This window comes from Drosophila arizonae, chromosome X (genome assembly GCF_054131065.1).
Source record: "Drosophila arizonae isolate 15081-1271.41 chromosome X, UAZ_ARI_1.0, whole genome shotgun sequence".
NCBI classification, from domain to species: Eukaryota; Metazoa; Arthropoda; class Insecta; order Diptera; family Drosophilidae; genus Drosophila; species Drosophila arizonae.
The window spans coordinates 31,544,474-31,558,961 of NC_142927.1; the positions used below are offsets into that span (position 1 = coordinate 31,544,474).

A 14,488-nucleotide genomic window follows, 5' to 3' on the forward strand; every position below is an offset into this window, starting at 1 on the left:
ACTTGGCAAGTTGTCTGTGTTGTTAAGTTACACAAGCTTTTGTTGTTTAAACAATACACTAACCAGAGAACAATAAAAGCGTCTATATTTACATTTAGTCATTTTAAGAGCGATAACGTCGTGAGTTTTATATCGCTAGCTTATATCGATACATGAAAAGGCAACCCTGACAGGTAAGAACGTTTTCGTTCCACAATTATTCTCATCTCATTGCGCTTCAGTTTCTATACGGAGGTTGACGGTTGTGTAATTGGAGCTGTCCTACGTATTTTCTTCATAAATATTGTAATGGAAATTTCTGCAAAAATGGATAATTCTGGCAATTCAGCACCTCTACCACAGCGTCAAGCAAGAGCAAATAATCAGCCTAATAAAAATATTGGAAAACACGGCCCACAGAAGCAAATTGACGCTGATGGTGGTCCCGCGGAGAAGCGGCAACGTTTTGGGCCTAACAATCAGAATGGCGGCGGCCAGAATCAAAATAAGAACTTTGGCAACAAGGGTGGATTTGGTGGAGGTGGAAATCGTAACCGTAATCGTGGCGGCAACCAAAATAGGTCGAATTTTCAAAACCAAAATGTAAGTACAAATAAATTTAAAAATATCCCACATACATTTGTATGATATACGAAAATGAAACTGAAGTGAATTGATTAATTAATGTTAGCGGCAATTTTCTAATCATTTCATTTAACGGCCAAAGGATCGTCTTTTTGTATGAATGAAAAAGTAAACCAACAGACTTGTTTGTATTAGAAATGTATGTTTGTTGTGTGTACACTTTAAAAAAAAAGTAAGAATTATACATAATTGCAATGGCGGCCTAAGAGCATGCCTGCTGAAATGGAAGTTTTCATAAAAACGTGGCAAATTTATTACAAAATGTGAAATGCAATATTCTTGAATTTGGGTTTGATACTCTGTAAAATACATATGATTGTGCATACTGTTGTGTGGATGTTGAATTTAATATCTTTGCTTCAATATTAAGGGATATGTATACTACTGTATACGTATACATATGTATATGTACATGCATAACATGTATATCTTTACATGTGTATAATTTTTGGGTTGCCTTTTTGCTTTAAATTACAAATAAAAAGCACAGGCATTAGATATTAATATGTGAGGGAAAACAATTTTCTTTGTGTTCTTAAAACAAGATATTTGTTTTTTTTTTTTTTTTTTTTTCAAAATACATATTACATACTTCAATATGTATTCAAACGTTCGTATACAAATGTTCGTACGTACGTGTGTGTGCATCGAGCATTATATTATTCATCTCGTTCGCACCAATAGCTTTTGAGCTGAAGCAGTTGTGATGTCGTCTCTTTAGCGTGAAACGTTATTGTTTATGTGTGCGTTTGCGTATGTACAACCGGCAAATGGAAAACGGTTTGCATCAGTGTTGTCAATTTTTGTTGAGCAAAAAAAAGCTGTTTTTAGTGGGAAGATACTTAAAAAATAGCCGAAATTTTGTGAAAAAAATCGGAAAATAAGCTGATGTTTTTTGCTTTGATTTGATTGATATTTAAATATATTTTTAACAACTTATAATCATCATCAATCACAGTATTGATCTGACGAAAAATGTTATCCACTTGGGCATTGGCAAAGAAAGCAATGCAAAAGTGGCCAAGTTACTAAATTTCTTGAGTAGTTTCCTACTGAATTGGGTGGATGTTCTTATATTGGGGTTCAATACTATCAATGTTCTCCAAAAATATATATGCATGAAAAGGAATCAATATTTTTCACTATTTGAAAATTCGTCGGCAACTTTAACCACATAATTCTTGTACTTCACGCTATCAAAAGAGTTTCATTCGTTTTTTAATCTTTTCGTTTCATTTACATAGAATCAAAAAGTTCGATATTGTTGTTCACAATAAGTTGCTCTGAATTAAATATAAATCATATCCTAGTTTAGTTAGTTCCATATTATTACCGCTTGGTTCGTTCATTGAAAATAGAATTACTGAACTATTTGGTTTTAATACAACTACAATGAAGAAAACTTCGTTCTTCATACGAATTATTGAAAATTAATAAATAAATAAGCGGAAATAAAGCAAATTATTCTTCAAAAAATCCAGAAAAAATCCCGCTGCTCGCTGTTTTGGAATTTTTCCCGCAATCGGCTTTTCGAAAAAGCCAGATTTGACGGGAAAAAAGCTGATTTGGCAACACTGGTTTGCATATTGAGTATTTGGCAATCATTTTTGGGCTAAGGGCTTACAGATAACTATATATTAATTTATATAAATATACACATGTTTACATGCAAGATGTGTATTCATGCACATCTATACAAAGTTTACCTTTATCAACATACAGATGCATATTTGTATGGCAATAACATTTTAACACGCATCTTTAGACACTGTTCAGGGAATTTATATTTCTTAGTAAATTGTTGATCTAACTGTTCCTCGCATAATCATGTGACAAATTGAATTTATTTTCATGCACTGCTGTGCTTTGTGTTGCGTTAAATAAGCATAACACTAATGTGGTTCTCTAAAAACTTAAGCATATGGGAGCGTGCAATTAGTGCTGTATTCAAAAGTATCTTGTCCCTCTCTCTCTCTCTTTCTCTCTCTCGCTCTCTCTCTCTCTCTCTCTCTCTCTCTCTCTCTCTCTCTCTCCCTCTCTCCCTCAATATATCTATCTGTAGACTGGTGCATACAAATAATATACATTTATATTTTTAAGTGCAAAATTGTGTTTTGAAATGTAAATAATTGTACATAATTTTATTTTTTGTATTTTAACATTCATTTACATTTACGAAAAAAATGTTACTGCGTAAATGTATTAAACATGAGTAGCAAAATGGATACCTTCTGTTTTCTCCTCTAGTGCAAATAAGGTGTATGCATTAGACCATGTGAAATAAAAGGTTAATTTTACCTTTTCTCAAAGTATTCATATTTTTTGAAGTCAGTCTTGGTAAGCGTATTGCTTTTTCTTGCACACAAGATGAAAGGGTACCTCTTCTCAAATACAGTACATTGGTACATTTTGAACCCGTTCATGCCTCGCTTTTTTATTTTCTTCGAAATATTTCGGCTCAAGGATCTGTAAAAACATTCCAGTTATGTATACCTGATATATGTTTATTAAACTATACATTTCATAATTTGTTTGTAATAACGAAATGAATTCAGTTTTAATTAACTGCATAACAAGTTCTTATTAATATATCTATAATAGATCTATTATATGAAAAACTTGCAAATTAGAAAAAAAAAGAAAAGATATATATATATATATATATATATATATATATATATATATATATTTCACAATTAAAGTAAGTTTTTTGTTTTGTTCAAGATTAAAGTTTGTCGCTAGTTTTAGGTAGAAAGGGAAAGAAGCTCAAGTTACTTTTAAATATTTCAGAGTTATCAGTTGATCCAGCTGCTGTTGGTTGGATTTTAATCCACAACAAAAATGTGTTTTTTTTTTTTAATCTCGGAATATTTTTTGTGCAAATTTGAAAGGAAATTTCGTAGTTGATAGCTTCCGTAGTGTAAATCACATTTCTTTCTTTTTTATATACTCATCAATATATACATGCGTATGTATATGTATATAATACACACATATATAGCAACAAAAGTCGACAACAGAACCACCAAAAACGGATGGAGGAAATCTTAATGACAAAGTTGTCGAAGCAAACAGCGCGAATCAATCCAATTCGAATTCTGCTGCCCAATCCCAGACACAGCTTCAAGCCCAAGCCCAGGCGCAAGCTCAAGTCCAGGCACAAACTCAAGCACAGGCTCAAGCTCATGCCCACTTAGCGTTTAGGGCTCGTGGCGGCGGTGGTGGTGGTGGTGGTGTCGGCGGCAGTGGTGGCGGAGTAGGAGGTGGAGGAGGCAACAGCGGCGGCGGTGGTGGACGTGATAGGAACCGCGGCTCACGTGGTGGTGGTGGTGGCGGCGGTGGTGGCGGCGGCGGACCAAATTCTGGGGGCGGTAATAATTCGCAACGTGGCGATGACTTCTTTATTGCCCAACGTCTACGCAGCATTTCTGGTCCCACCCACGAACTGCCACCGATTGAGGTCGCGCAAGAGACGAAGTTCTCTGGTCGCAATCGTCTATATGTTGGCAATTTAACCAATGACATAACCGATGAGGAGTTGCGAGAAATGTTTAAGCCGTACGGCGAAATAGGCGAGATATTTTCAAATCTTGAAAAGAATTTCACATTCCTTAAAGTCGACTATCACGTTAATGCCGAAAAGGCCAAACGCGCCTTAGACGGCTCAATGCGCAAAGGGCGTCAGTTGCGCGTTCGCTTCGCCCCCAATGCAACCATATTGCGTGTGAGCAATTTGACACCATTCGTGTCCAACGAGCTGCTGTACAAGGCCTTCGAGATTTTTGGGCCGGTCGAGCGGGCCAGCATTACAGTCGACGATCGTGGCAAACATTTAGGCGAGGGCACTGTCGAATTTGCTAAAAAGTCATCGGCCAGTGCATGCCTTCGTTTATGCAATGAGAAATGCTTCTTTTTAACGGCCTCGTTGCGTCCGTGCCTAGTGGAACCGATGGAAGTCAACGATGATAACGACGGACTGCCCGAGAAGGCGCTCAATAAGAAGCTGCAAGAGTTCAATCAGGAGCGCAGCGTTGGTCCCCGATTTGCCGACCAAAATTCATTTGAGCACGAGTACGGCTCCAGATGGAAGCAGCTGCATGATCTATTTAAAAGCAAGCAAGATGCACTCAAGCGGGAGCTCAAAATGGAAGAAGAAAAGCTTGAAGCTCAGATGGAGTATGCTCGCTATGAGCAAGAAACAGAACTTTTGCGTCAAGGTTAGTATAACAGGGTAATACGAGTAAACAATTCCAATACATAATCTAACTTCTGGCAAGCCGAAGTTTTTACAAATATTCTCTCTCACTCTCCTCAGTGTGTCGAAAGTGTATTTCCCTATTCTAAATGGATCGAACTTCGTTCCTTAGCCACAATTCATGAATATCTACATTATCAATCTATCAATCAATACTCTGTAAACGCACATACATACACTCATGATGGAAATAATAGGTACATCCCTAAAATTTTAACTTTATTGAGTTTTTCTACTTTTTTCTACTGCCCTAAACGTCAATATTTAAATGCACATTTATGTATTAGGTATATATTATTGAAAATAAGTAAATTTGAAAAAAAAAATCTTTTTTTTTTTTAAGTTACAAACAAAAAAAACGAAAATGCAACTCTTTGTGCTTGACTAAAATAATACGTACACGTTTCTTTGGTAGATTGTATTTAATTTTTAAAATTCAAATCATTCAAGTCATAGCCTGTATATCCTCCTTTATTTTTAACGTCTTTTTCTATCCGGTTGGGCATACTCCTAATTTAAGCTTGACAGGTCTCAATCGGAATCTTCCGTCCAAGTATCTTGGACGTAGTCCCATAATTGGCGTTTGTTTTACCATCTGCTTTTTCAATTCACTCTACAAGTTTTTCGATACAAGCAAACAGTGTCCACTTTATTAACCTCATACCAAGTTTTTACTATTTTAGACGTGTTTCGGGTGCAAGGCCATGTTTTCCTCAGCATATATATTTTCGTGAATATCCCTGTAGTCAGCTGCTCTCATAATGTCAGATTTTAGGAAAATCGGACTTACTCTATACCAAGAGAAATAGCCCCACACCATAATGTTTCCACCGCCACTGTTTTTTTTTTTATATACCCTGAACCCATTGAAAATGGGGTATAATGGTTTTGTGAAATGTATGTAACAGGCAGAAGGAATCATCGCAGACCCCATAAAGTATATATATTCTTGATCAGCACGACGATCTATGTCGATATAGCCCTGTCCGTCTGTCCGTCCGTATGAGTGCGTCGATCTCAGAAGTTATAAGTGCTAGAGAGCTTAAATTTGGCATGCATACTCGTGTGTACCCTACGGAGTACAAGTTCACCATATTCTTTCGATAGCTCATCCGATAACTTTTTTTATCGAGAATACTCGAAAAATTGATTGTGTTTTTTCAGCCTAATTTGAACACTTTTAGACCTAGAAACTTCAGACTGTGTATATACCGTTGATTAATACAAAGATTTTGTAATTTAAAGATTTTGGATACCACACCCCCTTCGCCATCAATTTGTAAAAAACGCATTTCAAGTACTAGACTTGTGCTTTGGAATGTACACACATTCTAATCATATGATCACGCTCTGAAAGTTTCATAAAGATAGTCCATCTACAAAAGAAACTATTAAACAATTAAATTCTGATAATATTGCCCACACTGCAGCGCAGCCCAAGCGCTGTGGCTGCTAACTGCGCAGTCAACGCACGATTATACGTGCGTGTGTATGCATGTGTGCATACATGATGTGGTCTTTAACAAAATTTTGCCTCATGCTCAAATAGTAGGTGCGCATCAACGTAGAAACCCTCCTTTAATACGAACTGGTAGTTTAGTCATTTATAGTCTTCCAATTGAAGAAGCGTTAATAATATTATCCATTTCGGATGCAATGACCCTTGAAGATTTGAAAGGGTCGAATTTTGCAATTCTTATATTGCGTCGTTCCAATTCTGGTGTGGTTTTCGATGGACGTCCACGTGTTTCCTTTTTATTGTGTACCTATAAAACATTGTACACAAAGTTGAAATCTGTTCATTAGTTTCGCAATTTCAAGCAAAAATTTGCCACTCCTAAGGTTTTTAGCAAGCCTGCGTTCCTCACTCAAACAACGAATATTTCGACCCATCTACACAGGATATTTATAATTGTTTTACTTTTTTATCATCTGTGTGAAGAATACTTACTATTGTACAACAATAAAATAAACTTTTCGTATTCTAAATTTATTTTTCAGGCTGAAGAAATCAAGTGTACCTATTATTTTCAGCAAGCTTTTTAAATTGAATTGTGACATATGGTATGCATCACATTGCCAGGTTCCGTTCTTAAAGTTACCATCCAGTTTTTTTTTTAAATACCAAAAATTAATTAGTCTTGGAAAAATTTCCAAAATTATTTTCGTGTACTTATAATTTTCATCATGAGTGTATATCATGATACCGCTTAGGAAAACAATTGCTAGTGTTAGGCGGTGGTCCATCAATTATCGATATGTTGTATTTAATTGTTTTATATTTAAGATCTATGAATATTCAATGTATGGAATAATCGGGAGTATTGGAGTTTATCTTGTATTGTAATGAAACATATCCTAGTATACATATGTGTGTCTTCTAAAGACAAAATACATGTTGTTGATACTTTTGCCTAATTTTTATACCCTGAACCATTGAAAATCAGGGTATAATGGTTTTGTTAAATTTATGTAGCAGGCAGAAGGAGGCGTGACAGACCCCATAAAGTATATATATTCTTGATCAGGGCGACGAGCTGAGTCGATTTAGCCCTGTCCGTCTCTCCGTCTGTCCGTATGTTTGGACGCGTCGATCTCAGAAGATATAAAAGCTAGAGACTTGAAATTTTTTCCTAGGTTCGTGTATAGCACGCGCATATCGAGTTTTGCTTTAAATATCGATAACTTGCCCCGTTATTTTGTTATCGATTAAAAACATCGAAAACCAGTAATACATTTATATCTCCTACATCTTTAAAGCTAGAGTCTCCAAATTTTATATGTATACTTATATGCATTTTATACAATTTCGTTTTTTTTTTTTTTTTGTCAAAATTTACCCCCACCTCTAATTCACCCCCTCACTCTCACACTTGTAAAAGGCGTATTTTTAATACTAGGGACTTGTGCTTTGACAAATACATGCACATCTATATTATATTCATAATCTGAATGTTTCATGAAGATAGTCCATCCACAAGAAAAGTTATTAAACAATTAAATTCCCATAGTAAGCCAACACTGCAGTGCACCGCAGCCAATGCGTATTCATGCGTGCGTACGTATGTCTGTGTGTGTGCATGTATGTGTGCATATGCGAATAATTATTGAAATATCAGTTGCTCGAAGTGCTCAGGGGATCTCGTAGTCGGGCAGTCTCGACTAGAGCTTTCTTACTTGTTTTATTTTTATTTTTTTTTTTTACAGTTTTAATCAGGTTAAAAGTGGCATGTCGAATGAGACATTTTTTCCAGCAAACTTGTGTTTTTTTATACCCTGAACCTATTGAAAATGGGAAATCAGGGTATAATGGTTTTGTGAAAAGTATGTAACAGGCAGAAGGAATCATCGCAGACCCCATAAAGTATATATATTCTTGATGAGGACGACGAGCTGAGTCGATATAGCCCTGTCCGTCTGTCCGTCCGTCCGTCCGTATTAGCAAAAGGATCTCAGAAGTTATAAGAGCTAGAGAGCTGAAATTTGTGCTCGTGTATGCCATAGGCAGAACAAGTTTATAATTTTTTCGATAACTCATCCGATAACTTTTTTATCGAGAATAATAAAAAATCGAATTTGTTTTTTCAGACTAATTTGAACACTTTTAGACTTGAAGACCTCAAATTTGCGTTGTATATAATGTTAATGGATACAAAGATTTTGTAATTTGCAGATTTCTGATACCATTTCAAGTATTTCATTTACATTTCAAGTACTAGAGACTTTGGAATGTGCATACATTCGAACATTATGATTACGTTCTGAAAGTTTCACTAAGATTGTACGTCTAGAAATTAAATTATTCAACAAATAAATTTGTATAATATTGCCCACATTGCAGCGCAGCCCAAGCGCAGTCGCTGCTTACTGCGCCGTTAGCGGAGCGCGTTGTTATACGTGCGTCTGAATGCATACAGTGATGAATTAAATTATTGGCACAGCAAGCTTTTTAAACTTTAAAGCAAGTTTGTAATAGTTTTTTTTTAACGTTTTTTTAGTGAAACAAAAAATGTACTAAATAGAATTGTTTATTTTTTATTTATTTTTTTTTTTTTTAATTATACAGTAAAAATATTGCGAAAAACATCAACGTACTTTTTTAAAATATTCAATAACCAAAAATAAACCTCGATTTTGCTGAGCACAATTATTGGCACACCAAAAAAAAATTAAAAAACATAAAAATTGTATGAACAAATTTGATAATAACTATAATTAACATTGGGAATGTATCCTTAAAACTTTAATAATGGCTAATAATAGATTTGGCATCGGACAAAATTATTTTTGAGTGACGTCTTCACTAATTTTTTGCATTCCTCAATAAGAGCTTGTTTTAGGTCGGCTTGTTTTGTTATTACCCGTTTTGAAATGCGCCTATCCAATTCTTTCCACGAGATAGTGGTGGGTGCGGTAGCCATATTTTGACGATATGGGCAGAATGTTTGGGGTCATTGTCATGTTGAAATGTGAACGAGATTGGTAGTAGTAGCTTTTCAGAATTTTTTCAAAGGATGTCACTCAAAATATTTAGATACAATTGTTTGTCCATTATCCCGTCTACAAATACCAATTCGGGCACACCTGAAGCAGATATGCAACCCCAGACCATCACCCCACAACCACCATGCCCAACGCTTGGCGTAGTATTCTTTTGGGAAACGAAGTATTCGGCATTCTCTAAGTAGTTCAACGCCCATCCGATCGAAATATATTGAATTTTCACTCATCACAGAACAAGACTTGACTTTAATAATCAGATGGCGTGCTAAAATATTCCTTAGCGTAGTCCAAACGCTTCTTTTTATAACCACCTTTGATGCACGGTTTTCGTCTTGCCACACGCACTTTGTATTTGGCTTTGTGCAGTACTCTTCGTATCGTAATCGGGTGCATATCCTTCCCCATTTCTTTTGTAACTTCAGCAGAAATCTGTGTAGATGTTATTTTGGGATTCACTTGCACCTTTCGAACGATTTTCCTGCATTCATGGCTGTTCAACAACTTAAGGCGACTTGTATGTTTATGAACTTTGCAGATTTACGGCTTCCTTGGAGCGCTGCACGTAGCTTCGAATAGAAAATCGGTTTCTTTCCATTATCTCTCCAGTTTATGCATAACATTTGCCTTGATCGTGCAAATGCAGGATAATTTTCCTCTGTGCTATCGATGTCTCTTTTAGCTTAGGTGCCATTATTAAGAAAAGTACAAAAATATGCTGAATTCTGACCAAATTTTCTATAGTAAAATTGAAATTTGCGAAGCTTTAAATAAAGATACATAATATATAGTAAAACTGCCAAAATGATTTTGCCCAATCGGTCAAATTGTTAAAAAAAAAAAAACCAAAAAATACTAAGTGTGCCAATAATTTTGTTCAGCAAAATTTAGGTCTTTTTTTGGTTATTTAATTTTTAAAAAATGTACGATGAAGTTTTTCGTAATATTTTATTTGTATAATTTAATAAAAACCCTATCCTATTTTGTTCATTTGTTTCATTAAAAAAACGTTTCAAAATTAAAAAAAAATTATTTTAAAGTTTAAAAACCTTGTTGTGCAAATAATTTAGTTTGTCACTGTATGTGTGTATGTGTGCATAGAAGAAGCGCAGAATAATTAGAATATTAGCTTGGAGGGGTCAGGGTATCTCCTAGTCGAGCAGTCTCGACTAGAGCCTACTTGTTATACATGAACTCATTGAAAATGGTATATTAGTTTTATTGAAATGTATATAGCAGGCAGAAGGAGGCGTGGTGGACCCCACAAAGTATATACAGTTTGGCAAGAAAGTGTTTACACACAGGGAAAAAAATTGAATTTTTTACTTTGAAGCGAAATAAAAGCAGTAAGAATATGCATATTCAATTTTTATAAAATGAATGTAGGTATATTAGACTATAAACTATATTAGTAAGCAAAAAAAAAATTACAATATGTTTCCATTAACAAAAGAAAATAACGAAAAACAAAAGAAGTAACAAAAATTAGCTGACAAGAAAGTGTTTACACAACTAAAACAATTAATTCATTATAGTGTTTTAACTACTTTTTAGTTAAAACTAATCCTTTTTTTGGTCACCGTTGGCATCTATGACTGCTCCCAAGCGTCTATTCATCGATTGGACCAAGTTTCTTACATATTCCACTGGGATATTTTGCCATTCCTCCAAAACAATGGTTTTCAGCTCAGTTTTATTCTTTGGATGCCTCTTCATTTTTTCCCTGTGTGTAAACACTTTCTTGCCAAACTGTATATTCTTGATCAGGGCGACGAGATTGATCCTATCGCACAGATCTCTGTCTGTCCGTATGCTTGAACGCGCCAATATAAAAAAATATAAGAGCTAGACACTTCAATTCTTAAATGTTCGTTAAATAGCGCGGATATCAAGTTTATCTCCAAAAATATAGCTTCAGATGAATTTTATACAATTTCAATGTTCGTTATAATTATAAAATAATTAAGTTCCCGTAGTAAGGCCTCACTGCAGTCCATGTGTGTTTATGCGTGCACGGCTATGTGTGTCTGTGTTTGTGTGTGTGTTTATTGTGTAAGCAGAAAGATACGAAGAATTATTGAAATATCATGTCGCTCCCTTAAGATTTAAAGCGTCTAAAACAATGCCATTTGACCCAAGCTCGATATGTACAAGAGTGTACAAGTGCCAAAGATCGCCATCAGTTTCTTATCATTGTAATTTGAATTCTTTTTCTGAAACTAATTCTATATATTGGTAATAACCTGTCTATAATACACGATAGTCAAGCTGGAATTCTCCATTTAGAAGCTGAACTGAAGACTATTATTATATCTATATGTCGCCTGGGAAATTTGTTCCTATTGGAATTTAAGTATTTGAGTATATGGTCTATTTATGGATTTGCGGATATTATGGTAAAAAACTAATGGCTTCACTTAATAACATGCAGAGCTTGTTAGTATACTGGGCTGTACAGTATGTATGAAGTGTTCCTTATTATAGTAATGCACATTATAAGGTATATTATAATAATAATTCATTGAATAACCGATAAACCAGGGAATCAAGTTGATCGAAGATAGAAATTATAAGAGTACTATGTACCTGCCTGTTTTAATAAACTGTTTCTGATAATTAAGAAATATATATATTATGTAAATATATTCCCAGCGTTATATCTGTATAGAGATCATTCGTGACTACAACACCTAAACATAGTTTTACCTGTCCTTAAAAATAAACTAAATTATCCTTTATTTTATAATAAATTGTTACTGTCTGTGCGCCTGATGTATACGAATTTTGAAAATGGGTTTTGTGATCTCGATCGCCTTGATCGAGATGTGTGGCGCTTGCTTGTTGATGTAGTCATCTTTCTTGCGATCTTGATGCAGGATTCAATTCATTAGCTAATACCGAACTATCTTTTTAGAATTAAGAAAACGCGAATCTGACAATGAGCGCAAGAAGTTGGAATGGGAAATGCGCGAGAAGCAGGCCGAGGAGATGCGTAAACGTGAGGAGGAAACCATGCGTCGCCATCAGACTGAAATGCAGAGTCGAATGGTGCGCCAGGAGGAGGATATGAGACGTCGCCAGCAGGAGAACACGTTGTTTATGCAGGCCCAACAACTAAATTCGTTGCTTGATCAGCAGGAAGGTTTCGGTGGCAATAACGGCGGTGGCGGTGGTGTCAATGCAAATTTCGATAATTTCGGAGGCAACAGTAATTCGCCTTTTGAAGTATTCCGAGGTGAGTTTCTGACTTGCCAGCAGTCATTAAAAACAATTTTTAAATTATTGCATTGCATTTGAATTTAGGTAATAACAACTCGTCCATGGCAGGCAATAATGGGCCAGGTGGAAACAATCAACAGCAGGTATGATCATATCATTGCGTCGACCGTATACTACTATACTATATAGTTGTTGCAATATGAGTGCACATATATGTATATGCCAGTAGGCATTACAATGGGTCGTCTCAGACATGGGGCTTTAATTGATTTTCATAACTAATTCGACTTAAATTAAATAGAAAATTGAAGACGCCTACCGCATAGGACTAGAGTTTTACATGCTCACTTTTTTTTATTTTATCAGTGTTTTCTTTTTTAATCTTGTATCAGGTTCTATGATAGACTTAAAAAGTCTTTATCGATATATATTTTCATGTGTTTTATTGTATACAGAGATTACTGCAGAACATAGTCTTCGTCATTCGATTCAGCCAGCATCGCGATCTGCGATTTTATATAGACCTCTTTGTTTTGTTGGTACGAAGCGATTGTCGTTGATAATGGCTTCCAGGTTGAAGTGCTGGAAAATCTGTTTAATATTGGGATTTGATTATTTTTGATATTTCTGATATAGCACATGAAATACATACATTACATTCCTCCAGGAGTCCAATATGCCGTTATTCTGTTTTCACAATGTTTGCGTAAGTCTCTGATAATGAGGGGAACTGTATTTTGTAATTTTGGTTATTTATTTGGTTCCTTGTACATGGAAAAACAGTAACAAATCAATTGAACAATTGTACTTTTCTTGCTCTAATAGGACTCCTTCACTCCTTTTGAATTTGGGGTTAACAATATGAACCAAGGCGGCAATCAACGTGGAAATAATGGCGGAAACAATGTTCCATGGGGACGTCGTCGTTTTTAGACAGCCCTCGAGATGTTTTACATGGACCACTATGGATATAGAATAAATAAATTGATCCATATATTGATGCATTGATTTAAGTCTTACAGACTGGACACTTCACACATAGATTAGTGTGAGAATTCATTTAACAGAAAACTTACGGAACATAATATATATTATACCATTTATTATAAACCTAAGCTGCAAAAAAAACTTGTATGGTTTTATGATTTTATTCTTTCATCCTAAAGACCCTTAATAAAGAATCGTATCAAAAACGTCAAGTGAAAAAACATCCTGGCTACTACATACCGTACAATCTATGTAGTCATAATTTTAGAAAATTATATATATATAAACTATTTTTCTTGAGTACTTTAAAAATATTCTTAAAATTCAAAATTCTTTTCATCATAAATTTCTCAAATATAAGTATATGCGATGTAGATATGCGTAAATTTTTTGATCTTTTTCTATGTGATGCACAGTTTTGTATCAATACAAAACTTGGTGAGTATGGAAGGGGTAACTAAGGGCTATTGCTTGCTTATCAAAGCAAATATATAATGGATTTTTTTTGCTGAATCTAGTCAGCTTAATTATTGGCTAAGTGTACAATTTCATTAACTACAGAATTCTGTAGCAATGTTTAGAACTAATTAAAAACTAGACAATATTGATATACTTATATTATATAGAACAAGTAAGAAAGCTCTAGTCGAGACTGCTCGACTACGAGATCCCCTGAACCCTTGGAGCAATAGATATTTCAATAATTTTTCGCGTCTTTCAGCTTACACAAGAAACACGCACACACACACACACAGGCACGTACGCACACACAGGCATACATACACACACACGCATACACACACATACACATACACACACACATTCACACACATACACAAACATATACACACACAAGCACCCACGCATAAACACGCATGGGCTGCAGTGTGCGCTTACTATGAG

At 35.1% G+C, this 14,488-nt stretch overlaps 1 protein-coding gene and 1 long non-coding RNA gene across 2 annotated transcripts; one reads left to right on the top strand and one right to left on the bottom strand.

Moving 5' to 3' along the window:
* The first annotated feature begins 32 nt into the window (after positions 1–32).
* Positions 33–13,959, top strand: nonA (no on or off transient A). The gene is made up of 6 exons (XM_018013632.2): positions 33–173; positions 222–582; positions 3,626–4,841; positions 12,294–12,614; positions 12,683–12,741; positions 13,424–13,959. The coding sequence occupies exons 2-6, from the start codon at positions 289–291 to the stop codon at positions 13,529–13,531; spliced, it is 1,998 nt and encodes a 665-aa protein (XP_017869121.1). The 5' UTR covers positions 33–173; positions 222–288; the 3' UTR covers positions 13,532–13,959.
* On the bottom strand, positions 11,412–13,425 carry LOC149268163 (uncharacterized). The gene is made up of 2 exons (XR_016271155.1): positions 13,251–13,425; positions 11,412–13,189 (listed from the first exon to the last, which is right to left on the bottom strand). It is a non-coding gene; the product is annotated as an uncharacterized LOC149268163 (long non-coding RNA).
* Positions 13,960–14,488: the final 529 nt, after the last annotated feature.